Raw genomic sequence first — 17788 nt, forward strand, 5'->3', positions numbered from 1 at the left:
ATATTCTACACTAGATTTAATATGTACCATTGTAAAATACACCATAGGTTTGGACCACACCTATTGAGCAATCCTCTTGACTCAGCTTCCCAAGCAGCTGGGATTACAGGCACCTGCCACAATGCCCAGGTTTTTTTTTTTTTAGTAGAGATGAGATCTCACTGTTACTCAGGCTGGTCTTAACTCCTGAGCTCAAACAATCCATGTGCCTTGACCTCCCAGAGTGCTGGGATAATAGGTGTGAGCCACCGTGCCTGACCCTAGAAATAGTATTTTACAGGCAATCTCCATGTTTACTTTTTTGCAGAGTCACAGAATATAATTTTTTTAAAAAAATGTATAAGCAGCTATTGATCATTCTGTGTTTATTATTTCATTAGGGCTTATACAATAGGATATCATAATTCTATTATTCCTTCTTCATTGATTAGATGGGATACTTTATATAAAGAGAAACTTCCTCTTATCAAATATTTAATTACCTGGTAAAATAGTTTGTATAGGAAGGGTAGGATAAATGTCTGACTTTTTCCTTTTAATTATGAGTTTTTAAGATAATAAACAGTTTCCTTACTATCCTCCAAGAGTAACTGAAATTTAAACAAAAAATCCTTATGAAGTCATGGACGTAAAAGTTTGGTGTTATTTCACACCATTAAGGTTCATACTATTTTTGATGCTCAAATTATCCCATTCATGTCTAGCAGGTTGCCTCTGATTTCTCAACCTTGGATGCACATTTGACTCACTTGGGGAGCTTTAAAAAATACTGCTTGCTGGGTCTCTACCTCTGTGGTTCTCAGTGAATTGGCCTGCTGAATGGCCTAGTTATAAGGATTTAAAAAGTTTCCTCTGGTACATTGGATAATTGCTTTTCCATTCTTGTGTATTTTGCTAGGAAGAATGTGTTTCAACTCCTCTGAAGCCAGTAGACAATCTAACACACACCCACATAGGAGAAAAACTTAATTCCATTCAAGTTGGAAGGAGGGGACATGAGGGAGGAGGATGTGCAGAGGGGGAATGGTGTGTTCCCATTGAAAGGACATGATGTAGGGGTGTATGGCATAATTTTTGGGTGCAGGACACAACTACAAGAGAGTCTGTACCTAACAATTTCAATTATTGTGACCTGGTGGTGTCTCAAGAACCTGAAATTAAAAAACATTTCCTTTGGTGATTTTAATGTGCAAAGTTGATAACCACCAAGTAATAGTTTTAGAATAGCAATGCCAAATTTTAATTGATGATATGATGATATGATAGGAACAGTTAAATTTTTTTTTGTTTGAAATTCTTTTTTTTCCATAGGGTGTATTATCCTAGTAGGGATGTATGTTAAACTGTGTTTTAATGTCTGTGGGATGTTTTTCTTGTGTGTGGGAATGTCATAAATTTGACATAGAGTTAGGTTCAATTTATTTCATTTTGCTTTTGATTTTGAGGAGTGTTTTTTCCAATTTAATGTTGTATATTATGTAGAATATTTACATGGTTGCAAAGTCAAGTCTGTAAATCAGAATATGTTTAGAGAAGTCTAAGTTAATATTTTGTCTCCTCTACCCTGTTTCCTTCTCCCCAGGTTACTATTTTTTGTTTGTTTTAACTTATCCTTCCATTTAAAAAAATATAGCACACACACAAAAAATATATATAGTACACTATTCCATTTCTCAGATAAATGGTAGCAAATTATACAAACTTTTCTTCAGCTGGGTCCCTCTTAGTAACAGGCATCTTAGTAATGCAATTTTCTTTCTTTTCTTTTCTTTTTTCACAGAGTCTCAAGCTGTTGCCCTTGGTAGAGTGCTGCAGTGTCATAGCTCACAGCAACCTCTAACTCTTGAGTTGCTTAAGCAACCCGCTTGCCTCAGTTTTTCTATTTTTAGTAGAGATGGGGGTCCACTCTTTCTCAGGCTGGTTTCAAACTTGTGAGCTCAAGCAATCCACCTGCCTCAGCCTCCCAGCGAGGTAGGATTTCAGGCTTGAGCCACCACACCTGGCCAGTAATGCATCTTTCAAGGACTGGCAAAATAATGTGTTTATCTGACTCTTGTCTAATGGGGAGAAAGATGACAAATACCCGTCCACCTCATTCATTCCAAACAACTACCTCAACTACCTTACATTATCAAGCAATTTCTTAACTTTGTCACAACATAAATGCTTTTCCACGCATTTAATTCAGCCAGTGTTGGACCTGTATTTGGTGTCTGCAGGTAGAAACTCATCAAATAAAACTTTAAAATCCATTTGTTTTTTGTGACATTTATGAGAATTGGACCCAGTTTTAGGCAAGGGAGTATGGAGCAAGGAGCCCAATAAATGATATAGCTTCTTTCCCTGAGAATGCGTGGGAAGTATTTTTAGCATGCATCTTTCCCAGGTATATTAACACACACATTCTGTTTTCTCCACAGTCACGGGATTTGATCTATGGGGCGCGGTAGTGGCGACCGGGGTGGTCTGCACATTCTACTGCACGCTGGTACGTCAGCACGGCCCCCTTTACACTCCACCTACTCGCTGTGCAAAACTGAAAACACCGAGAGTTGTGTGCTGCAAACTGGGCTGTTCACACCTCCTGGATCATGAAGGAATCTTTTGTTGTTTCATTTGCACCATCACAGTGGGAGCTCATTTTATTGCCTGGTTCATCTTTACTGTTGCCAAGTTATTATAGTTCATATTATACCTCAGCTTAGAAACCTGTGATGCCTTCCCATTGTTTACAGGCAGTGCTGACTAAGGCAGCAACTGGTATGGCAGGCACTGAAGTTGTCAGGCATGCTGGTCCTTAGCAGGGGTGCAAATCTTCTGGGATCTCCGGTATTTTGGATGTGAACTCTTTGCTGATCTTGTAGAAGAAGGGGGTCCTCAGGAAGGGGCTGCTTCAGCTCAGGTCATAAGGACTGGAAGGGGAAGTTTGTGGTGGTGGCTAGTATAAAACAATTTTAGTTTTTCAACAACTGGTACGACTATCTGGATACATGTTGATTAAATACCAGCCCTGCTTGTAGGATAAAATTCATAATAGTGACTTGCAGTTAGACTCTAAAATTTTCCTCCAGCAATCTTCCCCGCACCGCACTCCACTTTGTTGCAAAATACATTTCTGGGTACATTTACCATTTCGTGTTGTTTGATCCCTCCATGTGTCCGCCCATGCTGTTTTCTCTGCTACCAGGGCAGAGCAAACATCTTCTTCGCCTCTGCTTATGCCTGAAGGCTGGTGTAAGTATCTCCTTCTCCGTGAAGCTCCCCCCAGCCTTCTCATTAGCCTGAGTGCACCTCTTGGCTAAAATCCATGTTTTCATGATTTTTGTTCAGCATAGCGGGTGAGTGCATGGATGCTTAATAATGTCTGATAGAACCATTAATCCTAATATACCTTCTCCTCAAAGGGTGGTCTTAAAGCTGTTATCTGGACAGACGTGTTTCAAGTTGGGATCATGGTGGCTGGATTTGTGACTGTGATCATACGGGCTGTGGTGGTTCAAGGCGGAATCGACCCTATTTTAAACGATGCCTATGAAGGTGGAAGATTAAACTTCTGGAAGTAAGTTGTGATTTACCTCAAGGTTAAGAGAAAATATCTTTTGTTTTATCTGAAAAAATAATGTCTTTATTGAGATAGTCGGTTTACACTCTGAAATGAACCATAAAAACCACTAAGGAGGTGGCAGAGGAAACTGACAAGCAAGTGTGCCAGAGTTTTTTTTTATTTTTTTTATTTTTGGCCAGTGCTAGGTTTGAACCTGCCACCTCCGGCATATGGGACCGGCACCCTACTCCTTGAGCCACAGGTGCCACCCAAGTGTGCCAGAGTTTTTCACACACTCATTAGGGGGTTGAAACAGACAAATGGTACTTAGCTACGTCTTAAGCTGCGTCTTAGGATGATGCTACTTCCCGAGAAGGGACTTAGTGCAAATGAATATTTTTCTCCAAGATATTAAAGTCCAGAATAGGTTAGTAGGGAGAAATATTAAGAGAAGTGGAAAGATAAGAAAAGGAAGCTTCAACCAGTGTGATGAAAATGTGTCAAACTGTTTATAAAACCAGTGTATGGTGCCCCATGATTGCATTAATGTACACAGCTATGATTTAATATTAATAAAAAAAAAGAAAAGGAAGCTTCTTGGAAAGGGACAAACACCAATAGACAGTGATTCCATTTTCATTTTCTTTTTTTTTTAATTCAATCATAGCTGTGTACATTAATGCAATCATGGGGCACCATGCACTGGTGTTAGATACAATTTGAAATATTTTCATCAAACTAGTTAACACAGCCTTCCTGGCATCTTCTTAGGTAGTGATTCCATTTTCATCAGCCGTGAGGGTTTATCTTCTCCCTGACAGCATATAGCCTATTAATGTAGTTTGTTATGTTTGAGTATTATAATCATATGTATATTGTATATGAATGTATATAATGTACATTATAGATTATTTCTAGAGAATTAACTAGAAAAGTTATGGCTGAGGCCTCAAGTGATACTACAGCACACACTATAACTTACATAGCTGTTCAGTTTTCCTAAAGAAAGAAAAATGGAGAGACTAGGTATTTCATCACAACTATATCACACAATTCAAAAGAATATGTAAAAACCCTTTCACTTTGGGCGTATAGTGTTGTACTTGCTCATTATGTTCAGTAGAGAAAGGGACTGGTGTTGTCTTCAACCAGCTTAGTCTCTTTTTAACCAGCCCTACTTTGAGACAGACCATCTGAAGTCACTGGTAGGAAGAAAGAAAAGCCATTTTGCACTTGTGATGGCTCTTTTTCGGTCTTAGGAAAATAAGCATCAAAGTTGGAGACGAGCTTTTTCAGAAATTGGACAGGGTCAATGTGTTAATCTGCGGGAATGGATGTCAGTGAATCATGTTAACGGCTTACAGTAATTTATTTTCTTTTTTATTTCAAAACATTAAGAAGGTACAAAGGTTTTTGTTATATGAATACCTGTTATAATGCTTACGTCAGGGCTATTAGTGTGCCCGTCACCTAAACAGTGTCGTTGTACCCTCCACCCGCTCTCTTCTTGTTTTCCAATGACTTTTATCTCTCTCTGCCCATGTGTGCCCATTGATTAGTTCCGAATTATTAGAGAGCACATGTGGTATTTGTTTTTCCATTCCTCGGATACTGCACTTAGGATAATGGTCTTCAGTTCCATGCAAATTGCTGCAAAAGACATTAATTAATTATTTTTTATGGTTGACTAGTACTTCATGGTATATATGTAGTGTACACCACATTTTATTAACCTACCCAGTAATTGATGGGCATTTAGGTTGATAGCACGTCTTTGCAATTGTAAATAGTGCTGCGATAAACATTCCAGTGCAGGTGCTTTTTTGGATAAGATCACTTCTTTTCCTTTGGGTAGATACCCAGTAGTAGGATTGCTAGGTCAAATGGTAAGTCTATATTTATTTCTTTGAGGAAAGTCTGTAATAATTTATTTTCTCCTTTTGACTTAATATTCCAGAAAGAGCCTCTAGTTGCCTACCTTGGACCGTGGTTCATCCTTTGGCTAGTGCAGAACAAAGTATTTTACTGATAGCCATTGACACCATTTCATGGTGGCTGCCCCAAAGCAGACATGGGTTGCTCTTACCAGAATAGGGGAAAGACCATTAAGTGGAAATAGCCAATGACGACTCTTGATCACTCCCAAATGTCTTCCTTGTAGGCCGGGCTGAGGGGAGAGGGTATGGAAACAATGGTTTTTATGCAAGATAACTATTACTTTATACAGAAAACACACATTCTGCAGCATTGAACATGTGTTATCACACATCACACATCTGTTATCATACATCAAGAAGAGATTCTAAAAAATAAAAGATCAGACATTTTTATGACCTTAGATTATAAGATTGAGAGCCATTAAGTAATAATAAAAAGTCATACTGTGTTTCAGACTTTTTAAGAGTATCTCTTGTTATTCTGATATCTTTTGAGAAATAGCAGGCAAAATATCTGGTCTGGTTGAGATAAATGAAGAGGGGGCTATTGTGCTGATATTTTCTGTATTGTCTCTTGTTGGCCTAGCTCTTCCATACTGCCTACAAGCATTGAATTGGGTGATTTAAGTCTCATCAGACTTCCCTGAGATGGCTCCCTGAATCCTGGCTCGTTATGTCCATTAGCTAATATGGTAGCTGCTCTCTGTATGGGAGAAGGGGTCAACTCTCCTGAAACTCTTAGACTTTGTATTAAGTGTTAAGTTCTCACATTTCCATAGGAATTCCAGGATATGCATAAAATCAGAACACTTCATTCAACTGACCTCAGAAACAGATTTGAAGGCTTTTGAAATCTAGTTATTTCATAATTTTCAGAAAGTGTTCACGAAAGCTAATTTTGTGGGAAGTTTTCAAGTTCACATGTTGTGTCGGAGATGAACAGAGTCATTCCTTCCAATAAAAATGGTTAAAAGAGGTTTCAAGAATAAAGCTGAAGCTTTCTTTGTAACAATATTTTGGGCCTTTGTACATGTCATAAAGTGGTTTTAAACTATTAATATTTAGCTAATGCATACAGCATTTTGAGAAAGAGTGACTATAATGACATATGGTAATTTTAGAAAATGAAAACCTTTAAACTGCATTAGTTGACAGACTTCTTGAACCTGAACACTATGACTACACGTGCTGAAAGGGAAATTACATACACAAAATGTGTCACTTTTGTGTTTACTACTGTGGTGCACGTAGGAATGTATCCTCCCTGTGTTGTGTGTTTCATGTTCTCCGATTATAACATGTCAAATTTATTTACACAACAGCTTCTCAAGACTCTAGGAGAGCATTTATGTCAATGTTCAGAATGATTGAACTATTCAAATTCTCCCTGTTCCTTCTAGAATTTCCAGATCTCTGAAAATAAGATTTTATGTCAATGAACTTCATTTAGGAATATTTCTACTTAATTAATTATTAATTATTAATTAATGATTAATAATTTAATTATGTTACTTAATAAATTTGCATATATTTATGTATGTATATGTGCATATATCACTTGCTTCCAAAAATAGTGTATTCTTTTTAGTCTTTTGTCAACAGTTCAGATTTGTTTTCTGTTTTTTTTTTTTCATCTAGTTTCGACCCTAACCCTTTACAAAGACACACATTCTGGACAATTGTTATAGGAGGTACCTTCACGTGGACAAGCCTGTATGGTGTTAATCAATCTCAAGTGCAGAGATATATTTCCTGTAAAAGCAGATTCCAGGCAAAAATGTAAGTCATACACTATAGTGTACAAATCATTAATAACACGGGTTGTTTTTTTGGAAACAATTCCGTAAGTCAAGTATAGCTCAAGTTCAAGCCTTTTGTATCAAGAAATTCTAAGAGAGGCTGGGCATGGTGGCTCACACCTGTAATCCTAAGACTCTGGAAGGCTGAGGCAGGTGGATTGCTTTGAGGAGTTCGAGACCAGTCTGAGCAAGAGCGAGACCCCATCTCTAAAAATAACTGGGTGTTGTGGTGGGCACTTGTAGTCCCAGCTACTCAGGACCCTAAGGTAAAAGAATTACTTGAGCCCAAGAGTTTGAGGTCGCTGTGAGCTATGATGCCACACCATTCTACCCAAGGTGGCAGAGTGAGACTCTGTCTCAAAAAAGAAGAAATTCCAAGAGATAAATGATCTATTTGGTTACAAAAGGACAAGAAAAACAAAGTGATACTGTATATTTTTAAATTGGATATTTGAAAATATTTACATGAACTATTAAAGTAGGGCAAATCTTATGAAATAAATAAGCATTTATTGTGCATCTGTTTGAATAAGGACATAGGGGGATAAAATATTATACATATCTGGCCCCTGTCATGAAGGAACTTAACATCAAATTAGGAAAATACATGCCGGCATATGAAAAGTAAAACAATCCTGGAGAGATACAACGGTTTCATGAAACAGTGTAACAACAGAGAAGAAGCTCCAAGGAAGATAGTGTGTCTTGGATTTAATTTTCAGACATAGTCCTGGGTTTATAGCCCCGTTTTCTTACTTGCTACTTGAGTGATCCTGGGAAAATTCGTCTCTGAGCTCTAGTTTCTAAACTTGTAAAAGAAACATAAGAAATACTGTATGTCTTGTGGGAGGTATCATCAAATACTGTGTCTGGCACACCCGGTGGGGGTCTAGTAAATGTGCACTTCTTTTCCACTACATCTGATGTGATGTGAAGGAGAGGGTAGGTGAGAGATTCCTGTTGAATATGAAGAAGGATCATAATTTAGACAGGTGGAGAGGAATGGGAAGGCAGGCTAGGAGGCAGAATGACGTGGACAAAAGCACAGAAGTAGGAAGGGCAACCTGGTGAGTCTGTCTTGGCCTCGGCAAAGAGTATGGAGTGGTGGCTACTTCTTTCTCTGGAGGCCTCAGGTCAGCTTAGTGACTCCCACCAAGCTGATAAATAAGGCTGACTTGGCTCACGCGCTCTTTGGGGCTCTTTATGTACATTGAGTAAGGGTACAGGGTGGTTGCAGTGGAAGGAGGGGCAATTTTTTGTCTATTCAGGGGAGGGGAGAAGACAAAATACTATAATGTTGTAATTCATAACTCAATATATTGACAGTGAAATGGTTTAGAAATTAATTAAGTCTTTGGAAACTTTCATAATGAAAGATCTATAAGAATATGAATGTAATAATTAGATGTGGGATTCTCCCAAAATGAGCTTAGAAGTTCTGGTATTTTAAGGAACTTTCAAAGAAAGTAATTTATATATGCAGTAGTCTATTGGACTTTTCAGTCTACGCAAGAGCTAAGACTTATCCCAAAGTCAGTGTGTTCAAGTTCTTTTTCTGTTTCTTTGGAAACTTGAAACTCAAAAGCCCAATTTTGTAACTAATAGAATAGCATTAGAGCTTTCTTTTTTTTTTTTTTTATTATTGGGGATTCATTGAGGGTACAATAAGCCAGTTACACTGATTGCAATTGTTAGGTAAAGTCCCTCTTGCAATCATATCTTGCCCCCATAAAGTGTGACACACACTAAGGCCCCACCCCCCTCCCTCCATCCCTCTTTCTGCTCCCCCCCATAACCTTAATTATCATTAATTGTCCTCATATCAAGATTGAGTACATAGGATTCATGCTTCTCCATTCTTGTGATGCTTTACTAAGAATAATGTCTTCTTAATACAAGCAATTCCCATAAGAATATCCCAGTGGGTTTCCTGAGCCAGGCAGCCTCTAATTAGAGCAGGTGTGTGAGCACGAGGGTATCTGGGGGAGGATTGGTGATTCAGAGATAAGATAACAACAGAAACGTATAGTAATTTTACCCAATTCAAGGGAAAAAGCTAGCAATTGGTTGGCACTTGCTACAGGCTGAGTTCTTCCAGAAGTGGACCCTGAGGTGGAGGATGGCAGCAAGAGTTGATTAGGGAATCGCCACCTGTGAAAGGAGGGCAAGGAAGCAGGGCTGGTCAGAGGGAGAAGGGGCGCTGAGCCTGGGAGGGAGTCCTGGAGCTGCAAGGGCTCTTCAGACTCGTCCCAGGTTAGCGTGCTGGGACTGGACCTTTAAACCTCTGAATCTGCTCGTCATGCAGGCTGCCCCCAGGGAAGGAGGCATGACTTTGGGTGACTCAGTACTGTCATTTTTTGTTTGTTTTGTTTAGCAGGCCCTGGCTGGGCTCGAACCTGCCACCCTTGGTGCATGGGGGGCTGGAACTCTAACCATTGAGCTACAGGCGCCCAGCCTGACTTAGCACTGTCCCCTAGACCATCCTTGGAAAAAACATGTAGCAATCTGAGTGAGAGAAGTGTTGACTCTTTCCTGATGATTAAGACACAACATTCAATGGCTTGAACACTAATAATATCAAGAACTACCATTTATCAAGTGTTTATTATGTGCAAGTCTTGCACTCTGTGAAATACACTGTTCCATTTATTTTAGAACTCTGTGATATAGGGATTGTTTTCTCTGTGTGTAAATGAAGAAACTGCAGATCAGAGAGGCCATCTTTTCTGGTGCACTGAGGATTTAAGCTCAGGTCTGATTCTAGCGCTGTTGTGTAAACTCTTAAATTCTACTGGAGCACACACGATCTGTTATAATGCTGAACATTGTTTGCAAAGACATCTGGTCAGGGAATACAGGATTGCATTCACACCTAATGCGCGGTCTCATAAATGATGTTTAAACAGGTCTGCTGAGTTGCTATGTAGAGGCTAACAATATTAGCAGTTCACAGCTGCATTACTTTTCAAAGGAAAATGAGGAATAGTTGCTGCTGTTTTGAGTATTAAAATCCTTATTTCTTGGCAAGAAGACCAAAAGTCATGCAATTAATTAAGTGCCATTCTAAAGCTAATGATGCCCATGGAATTCTGACCAGGCATCACACTCATTATGTGAGAAAACTCCGTCTATTCCAAATATTTCCAAATATGTTGTTGATTGACATTATAAGTAGAATATTAGACTAGAATAAAATAAATGGCACTTTCAATAACCAAAAGGTAATGTGCATTTATTGCGTAAAATCATGAGGGTCTCTTTGGCTCCTGCAACAGGTTTCCTAATCTTTAGGATAAAAATGACAGTTGTCATTTTCTGGTTTGTTTCTCTCTTTAGGTCTCTTTACATCAATCTTCTGGGCCTCTGGACAATCCTCACCTGCTCAGTGTTTTGTGGGCTCGCCCTGTATTCCAGGTACCACGACTGTGATCCTTGGACAGCCAAGAAAGTGTCTGCTCTGGACCAGGTTCAGTATGTTCTCTCTCTTTCACGTGCATCAATGACATTCAAAAAGCTTCTTAGTGCGGCTCAGCACCTGTGCACAGTGGTTATGGTGCCAGCCACATACACCAAGGGTGGCAGGTTTGAATCTGGCCCTGGCCAGCTAAGCAACTGCAACAACAATAAAAAAGCCAGGTGTTGTGGTGGGCGCCTGTAATCCCAGCTACTTGGGAGGCTGAGGCAAGAGAATCACTTAAGCCCAAGAGTTTGAGGTTGCTGTGAGCTGTGACACCACAGCACTCTACTCAGTGCGACATAGTGAGACTCTGTCTCAAAAAAAAAAAAAAATCTTCTTAGTGGGGAGCAAGGAACATTCATATTCTTGTAGAGAAACAGCAAGTGGGCACACACATAATCACCATCTTTCAAATCTATAAAATATTTGGCAAAAATTTATGTTAGCAGTTATAGCATGAATGAAGAGGGCTGTATCCAAAATTAAAATATTCAAATACCTGGAAAAAATTCAAGTCAAGTGTTAAATAGAAATAGATCAAAGATAAGAATAAAAATGTTAAAACACGTTTTTTAGAAAACCTTCATAAACTGTGGCACTGAAGAATATTTTGTGGGTGCTGTCAGGTCGTTCATTTATTACCAATTTATCTTCCAGTTTTGTTTTGTTTTTTGAGACAGAGTGTCACTATGTCATCCTCGGTAGAGTGCTGTGGCATCACAGCTCATAGCAACCTCAAACTCTTGGGCTTAAGTGATTCTCTTTCCTAAGTCTCCCAAATGGCTGGGACTACAGACGTATCTTCCAGTTTTTAAATGTTGAAATGGATCTAATAAGTTTATTGAGTAATGAATTTACTGAGTTTATTGAGTAAGAACTATGTAATAAGATTCTATGCCAAGAGCTTTACATGCTTCATTTAATTCTCCCAACCCTGCAATCCTAATTTTATAGGTGAGGAAATGAATCTCAGAGAGGTCATACAGCTTGCTAATACAGAAGAGTAACCAAGAGCACTTACCCAATACTGGCCATGAACAAGTGCTACCATAAGTGCTTTCTGTATATTTCAACTTTTAATTCTCACAGCCACTCTGTGACACAGGTACTATGATTAGATCCCTTTCAAAGATGATTATTTCTGAGGCATGGAGAAGTTAAGTAACTAACCACTTGGTAAATATGGAGACCGGGTCCAAACCCAGTCAAGTTGCCACCAGGATCCTAACTTTGAACTTCTATGTCCTATATCATCTTTCAGCTAAAATTCAGACTCAGGACAGCCTGGCTCCAAAGCCTGAGTTCTTGCCAACATTATTGCCTAAGACTTCCTTGTAAATCAAGCACACAGGGGACTCATTAGAATGAAGACAGGTTGAGTTGCATGTTGGTGCAGATGCATCGTATACTTTCAGAAAAATACGTCCTTGTTGGATTAGAAAATGACAACATCCTTGAGCCTGAGCTGTGTGTCTCCACCCTGTCTTAACCTGTGCACTCTTTAATCAACATACACTTCCTGTTCTCTCAGAGAACCCAAGAACCACATTTACGGTGAAGAGGGAGGCACCTTCTGCTGTATTACCTCTCATCAAGAATATTTTGTGATATTTAAGAAGTTTCTAATATGGCTTCCCTTTACTCCAGGCAAAAACCCAAACAAAGCCAAAAACACCCAAAGAAAACAAACAAAAAACCCCAGCTCCTGGTTAGGTGCTGTGGATCACCTGTAATCCCAGCACTCAGGGGGGCCAGGGGTGGGGAGGTGGGGGGCGGATTGCTTGAGCTCAGGACCAGCCTGAGCAAGAGCGGTTCCTTATTTTTCTTTTCTCCTGTCTATTGTAAAGACCCTATCTCTAAAAAAATAGAAAAACTGGCAGGGCGTTGTGGTGAGCACCTGCAGTCCCAACTACTTGGGAGTCTGAGGCAAGAGAATCATTTGAACCTGAGAGTTTGAGGTTGCTGTGAGCTGTGACACTACAACACTCAACCCCAAGGCGACTGAGTGAGACTAGGACGCGGGCCCCACATACCAAGGGTGGCAGGTTTGAACCTGGCCCCAGCCAACCTATAACAAAAAATAGCCAGGCATTGTGGTGGGCACCTATAGTCCCAGCTACTCAGGAGGCTGAGGCAAGAGAATTGCCTAAGCCCAAGAACTGGAGGTTGCTGTGAGCTGTGACGTCACAGCACTCTAACGAGGGCGACCAAGTCAGACTCTGTCTCCAAAAACAAAGAAAAAAACAAATAAACGAACAACAACAAAACAGTTCCTGCAATTTCCTATCATTTCCCTTTTTCTTTTTGTCTTTGAGATTTCTTGTCATAGGACACATTCAGGTGTGTTGCTGGCAGAATGTTAGAGAGTCTGTGCTAAGAATTCTAACTGGCTGTTTCCAGGACTGTGGTGAAGAGTTAATTCACTTCACATTCCACTGCAGATACAAAGCAAACAGGGCAGTGCCAGACCATGTGAAAAGCTCGTCCTCAGGAGAGCAAAGATGTGTCTGCGCTACACTTTGCTGAACTCACTCTGAGAAAGCGGCACCATATTGGTGCCTACATACGGTTTTACAGTTTTCCTATCTATCAGTCTTGTTTCATTGATTTTACCTGTACTTGAGTGGAGATTTTTGAGAAAGAGGATGACAAGGTGAAGGATTTGGGACCTTGACATAACCACTATTGGTAGAAACTTTACTTTTGCTTATATATGGAATATTGTTTACTTTTTTGTGATATATTGGAAAAACTGGGGTTTGATCTCATACAAGGTAAGTGCTATTCTGTTTTTCTTTTTTTTTATTTTTTTATTAAATCATAACTGTATACATTGATATGATCATGGGGCATCATACACTCGCTTCATAGACCATTTGACACATTTTCATCACAATGGTTAACATAGCCTTCCTGGCATTGTCTCAGTTACTGTGCCAAAACATTTACATTCTACATTTACCAAGTTTCACAAATACCCCTGTAAGATGCACCACAGGTATGATCCCACCGATCCCCCTCCCTCTACCCACCCCTCCCCTCCCTTTCCCACTTCCCCCTATTGTTAGGTTGTAACTGGGCTATAGCTTTCATGTGAGAGCCCCAAATTAGTTTCATAGTAGGGCTGTGTACATTGGGTACTTTTTCTTCCATTCTTGAGATACTTTACTAAGAAGAATATGTTCCAGCTCCATCCATGTAAACATGAAAGAGGTAAAGTCTCCATCTTTCTTTAAGGCTGCATAATATTCCATGGTGTACATATACCACAATTTATTAATCCATTCGTGGATCGATGGGCATTTTTGGGCTTTTTCCATGACTTAGCAATTATGAATTGGGCTGCAATAAACATTCTGGTACAAATATCTTTGTTATGTTGTGATTTTTGGTCTTCTGGGTATATGCCCACCAGAGGAATTACAGGATTAAATGGCAGATCTATTTTTATATCTCTGAATGTTCTCCATATATCTTTCCAAAAGGAATGTATTAATTTACACTCCCACCAGCAGTGCAGAAGTGTTCCCTTTTCTCCGCATCCACGCCAACATCTCTGGTCTTGAGATTTTGTGATATAGGCTAGTCTCACTGGAGTTAGATGATATCTCAAAGTAGTTTTGATTTGCATTTCTCTGATGATTAAAGATGATGAGCATTTTTTCATATGTCTGAAGGCCGTGCGCCTGTCTTCTTCAGAGAAGTTTCTCTTCAAGTCCCTTGCCCAGCCTGCGATGGGATCCCTTGTTTTTTTCTTGCTGATGCGTTTGAGTTCTCTGTGGATTCTGGTTATTAAACATTTGTCAGAGATATACCCTGCAAATATCTTCTCCCATTCTGAGGGCTGTTTGCTTGCTTTATTTACTGTGTTCTTGGCTGTGCAGAAGCTTTTTAGTTTGATCAAGTCCCAGTAGTGTATTTTTGAAGCTGCTTCAATTGCCCGGGGGGTCCTCCTCATAAAATACTCGCCCAGACCGATTTCTTCAAGGGTTTTCCCTGCATTCTCCTCTAGTATTTTTATAGTTTCATGTCTTAAGTTTAAATCTTTAATCCAATGAGAGTCTATCTTAGTTAATGGTGAGAGGTGTGGGTCCAGTTTCAGTCTTCTGCAGGTTGCCAGCCAGTTCACCCAGTACCATTTGTTAAATAGGGAATCTTTTCCCCACTGAATGTTTTTAATTGGCTTGTCAAAGATCAAACAGCGGTTAAGTAGCTGGATTCATCTCTTGTTCTCTATTCTGTTCCAGATATCTACTTCTCTCTTTTTGTGCCAATACCATGCTGTTTTGATCACTATCGATTTGTAGTAAAGTCTGAGGTCTGATAATGGTATCGACTCACTCAATAAACTCACAGTGGAGATGTCACCTGATGCCCTGGCTGCTTCCTGTTACACAATGAGAAACTCCTCCCTGTCTCCTTTCTGCAGAACTCCAGGCCGTTTCGTAAGAGCCAATTTCTGTACAACCATAGACTATAGCTTTAGCCTAACTTGCTGGCACAGACATTTCCTTTCTTTCAGTACTTGATTTGGCTTGTCTTCCCTGAATTTCAACCTTTTTTTGCATATGTATCTTTTATTACAAGTGATCTCAAATCCTCTTTTGGATACAGAAAATTACAAAGAAGGAAAAATGTCTAGTAAAACATACTGACTGTACATACTCCACCAAATGGCATCAGAGGGATAAAAATGATGGTAATCCGATAAGGACAAAGAGAAGGAGAAAAGAGCTGGCTGCAGATAAGTACAGGTTATCAACTGTATTCAATACAATTTTGGAAGAATGAATAGCAATAAACAACAAGTGGACATTGACTTTGATCTTAGTTTCTTCACTTGTTAAATATCTTAAGGCAGCTGTCCCTAACCTTTTTGGCACCAGAGACTGGGTTCATGGAAGACAATTTTTCCACAGACCCAGATGGGGGGAGGGTTTGATATGAGTCTGCAAGCAATTGATTTATTATGGTCTCTGTGCAGTCAGACCTCTCTGCTAATGTTAATCTGTGTTTGCAGCCATTCCCCAGGACTAGCGTCACTGCCTCAAATCCAACTCAGATCATCAGGCCTTAGATTCAGGTAAGAAGCAGGCAACCTAGATCCCTCACATGTATAGTTGACAGTAGGGCTTGCTCTCCTATGAGAACCTAATGCCTCCCCTGATCTGACAGGAGGCGGAGCTCAGGGGGGGGACGCCAGTGATGGGGAACAGCTGTAAACACAGATGAAGCTTCCCTCACTTGCTGTTCAGTTCTTGTCATACAGCCCAGTTACTAACAGGGCAGGGGACTCATATCAGTCTGGGGCCCAGGGTTTGGGGACCCTAGCCTTAAGAAAAGAAAGCCAACAAGAAGAAAACAATTTATACTACAGTACTGCCCCCCCCCATCAAAGACCAGAGGTACCATATATACTTATGAGGCAGAATGAAAACCCAAAAAACTTTTATAAGGAGTTCCTAGAGACTACACCCTTTCTCCCCTGCTAGGCTTGCCAACTGAGTAACATTTCCCCCTCTCCTTTCTTCTTGAACAAAACTAAAGATATCCTTTCTGGAGAGGTTAAACTAGAAAACAAACAAACACAAAACCTCTGGCTTGAGGACATCAATCATAGTTATGGGCTAGAGTGAAGCATTTTACTGGAAAACAGGATTAGAAGTTTGCCTAGGGAATACTGAGACACCCATCCTGACCTATTCATCCTTTCCCCTACTGGGCGCCCAGCAGGCTTAATACCAGACTTAGACTCCCTTAGGCAAGATTTGGGAGAATTCTCTTCTAGAGAAACCCTGTACCCCAAGAGAACAGACCTACCAATACATACTGGCATTTACGAGATCTATAAAAAGACAGAGACCCCCCCACCCACCCACCCCGTCACGGTGTGTGTTCTAGTGAACTTGGCCCTACAATGGACAAGTTCAAACCCAAAACACAGTTTCTGAGCAGCTCATAGTGCCTCTCTCTTTAACATAAACGGACAGTTAGGGATCACTAACCATTTGAAAAAAACCTTTCACGTAGGAGACAGAGTCCAAAATAAACTGTAAAAGAAGTTTACAGTCAATGCAGGGGGCAAAGAAAACCCTTTAAAAATGAGAGTTAACATTTTCTGGGAGAAGAAGGAGAATTTTGCATTCATGAAATGTGAAATTTTGCTATTAAAATGTCACATGTAGAAATAAGAAGGAGCTCTTGGAAAATAAATAAAATATAGGAGCAGCAATTAACGATCAGTGGAAGAGTTAGAGGGTAGGGGTGAGGAAACGTTCTATAAAATAGAACAAAAATACCCAGAAATTAAAAATAGGAGTGAAAAAAAAGGAAAGAAAATTAGAGGTTCAATCCTGGAGGTCTAAAACATGACTCTAGGAATTCTAGAGAGCAAGTAGAAAAGAAATTATCAAAGGAAAATTCAAGACAATTTCTAAAAATCTTAAGAACATATGCTTCACATTGAAAGTACTCATCAAATGGGGCAGTGCCTGTGGCTCAAAGGAGTAGGGCATTGGCCTATATACAAGAGGTGGTGGGTTCAAACCCGGCCCCGGCCAAAAACTGCAAAAAAAAAAAGCACTCATTAAGTGGGTTGACAGTGATTTTACAAGACCCAAACCCACATCCTGAAATGTCAGGTCCACACAGGAACAATCCTAAAAGCTTCCAGAGATAAACAGAGAGAAAATAGGTCATATACAAAGATCAGAAATCAGAACAGCATCAGATTCCTCAACAGCAACATGGAACACTGAAGATGACCAAACAATACCTTCAAGGGTTTTAGGAAAAGTTATTCCCAACCTAAAATTCTATCGCCTATCAATTGAATGAAACAGGAAAATAAACAAGTTTTCAAATATGCAAGATCTGCAACTTAGGCCTAGGAGGGGGAAAAAATAAATATGCAAGGCCTCAAAAACTGCATTCCCTACACATCATTTCTCATGACACTTCTGGAGGACGTGCTCTGTGTAAATGGGAGAGGGGGGCGGGAAGACAAGGGAGGAAGTCGGAGACCCAGGCAGAACTAGTGAGCAGCTAGTCG

General features: G+C 39.9%; 1 protein-coding gene across 1 annotated transcript in view; it reads left to right on the forward strand.

Annotated features, from left to right (window-relative positions):
* The window catches only part of SLC5A8 (solute carrier family 5 member 8), a 65730-nt gene that overhangs the window by 13117 nt on the left and 34825 nt on the right, over positions 1 to 17788 (forward strand). The window contains exons 4-7 of the mRNA XM_053583573.1: positions 2421 to 2488; positions 3405 to 3559; positions 7120 to 7260; positions 10617 to 10746. Of these exons, the coding sequence (XP_053439548.1) occupies positions 2421 to 2488; positions 3405 to 3559; positions 7120 to 7260; positions 10617 to 10746 (494 nt within the window). The remainder of the gene's footprint in view (positions 1 to 2420; positions 2489 to 3404; positions 3560 to 7119; positions 7261 to 10616; positions 10747 to 17788) is intronic.

Source organism: Nycticebus coucang, chromosome 3, assembly GCF_027406575.1.
Source record: "Nycticebus coucang isolate mNycCou1 chromosome 3, mNycCou1.pri, whole genome shotgun sequence".
In the NCBI taxonomy this organism is placed as follows: domain Eukaryota; kingdom Metazoa; phylum Chordata; class Mammalia; order Primates; family Lorisidae; genus Nycticebus; species Nycticebus coucang.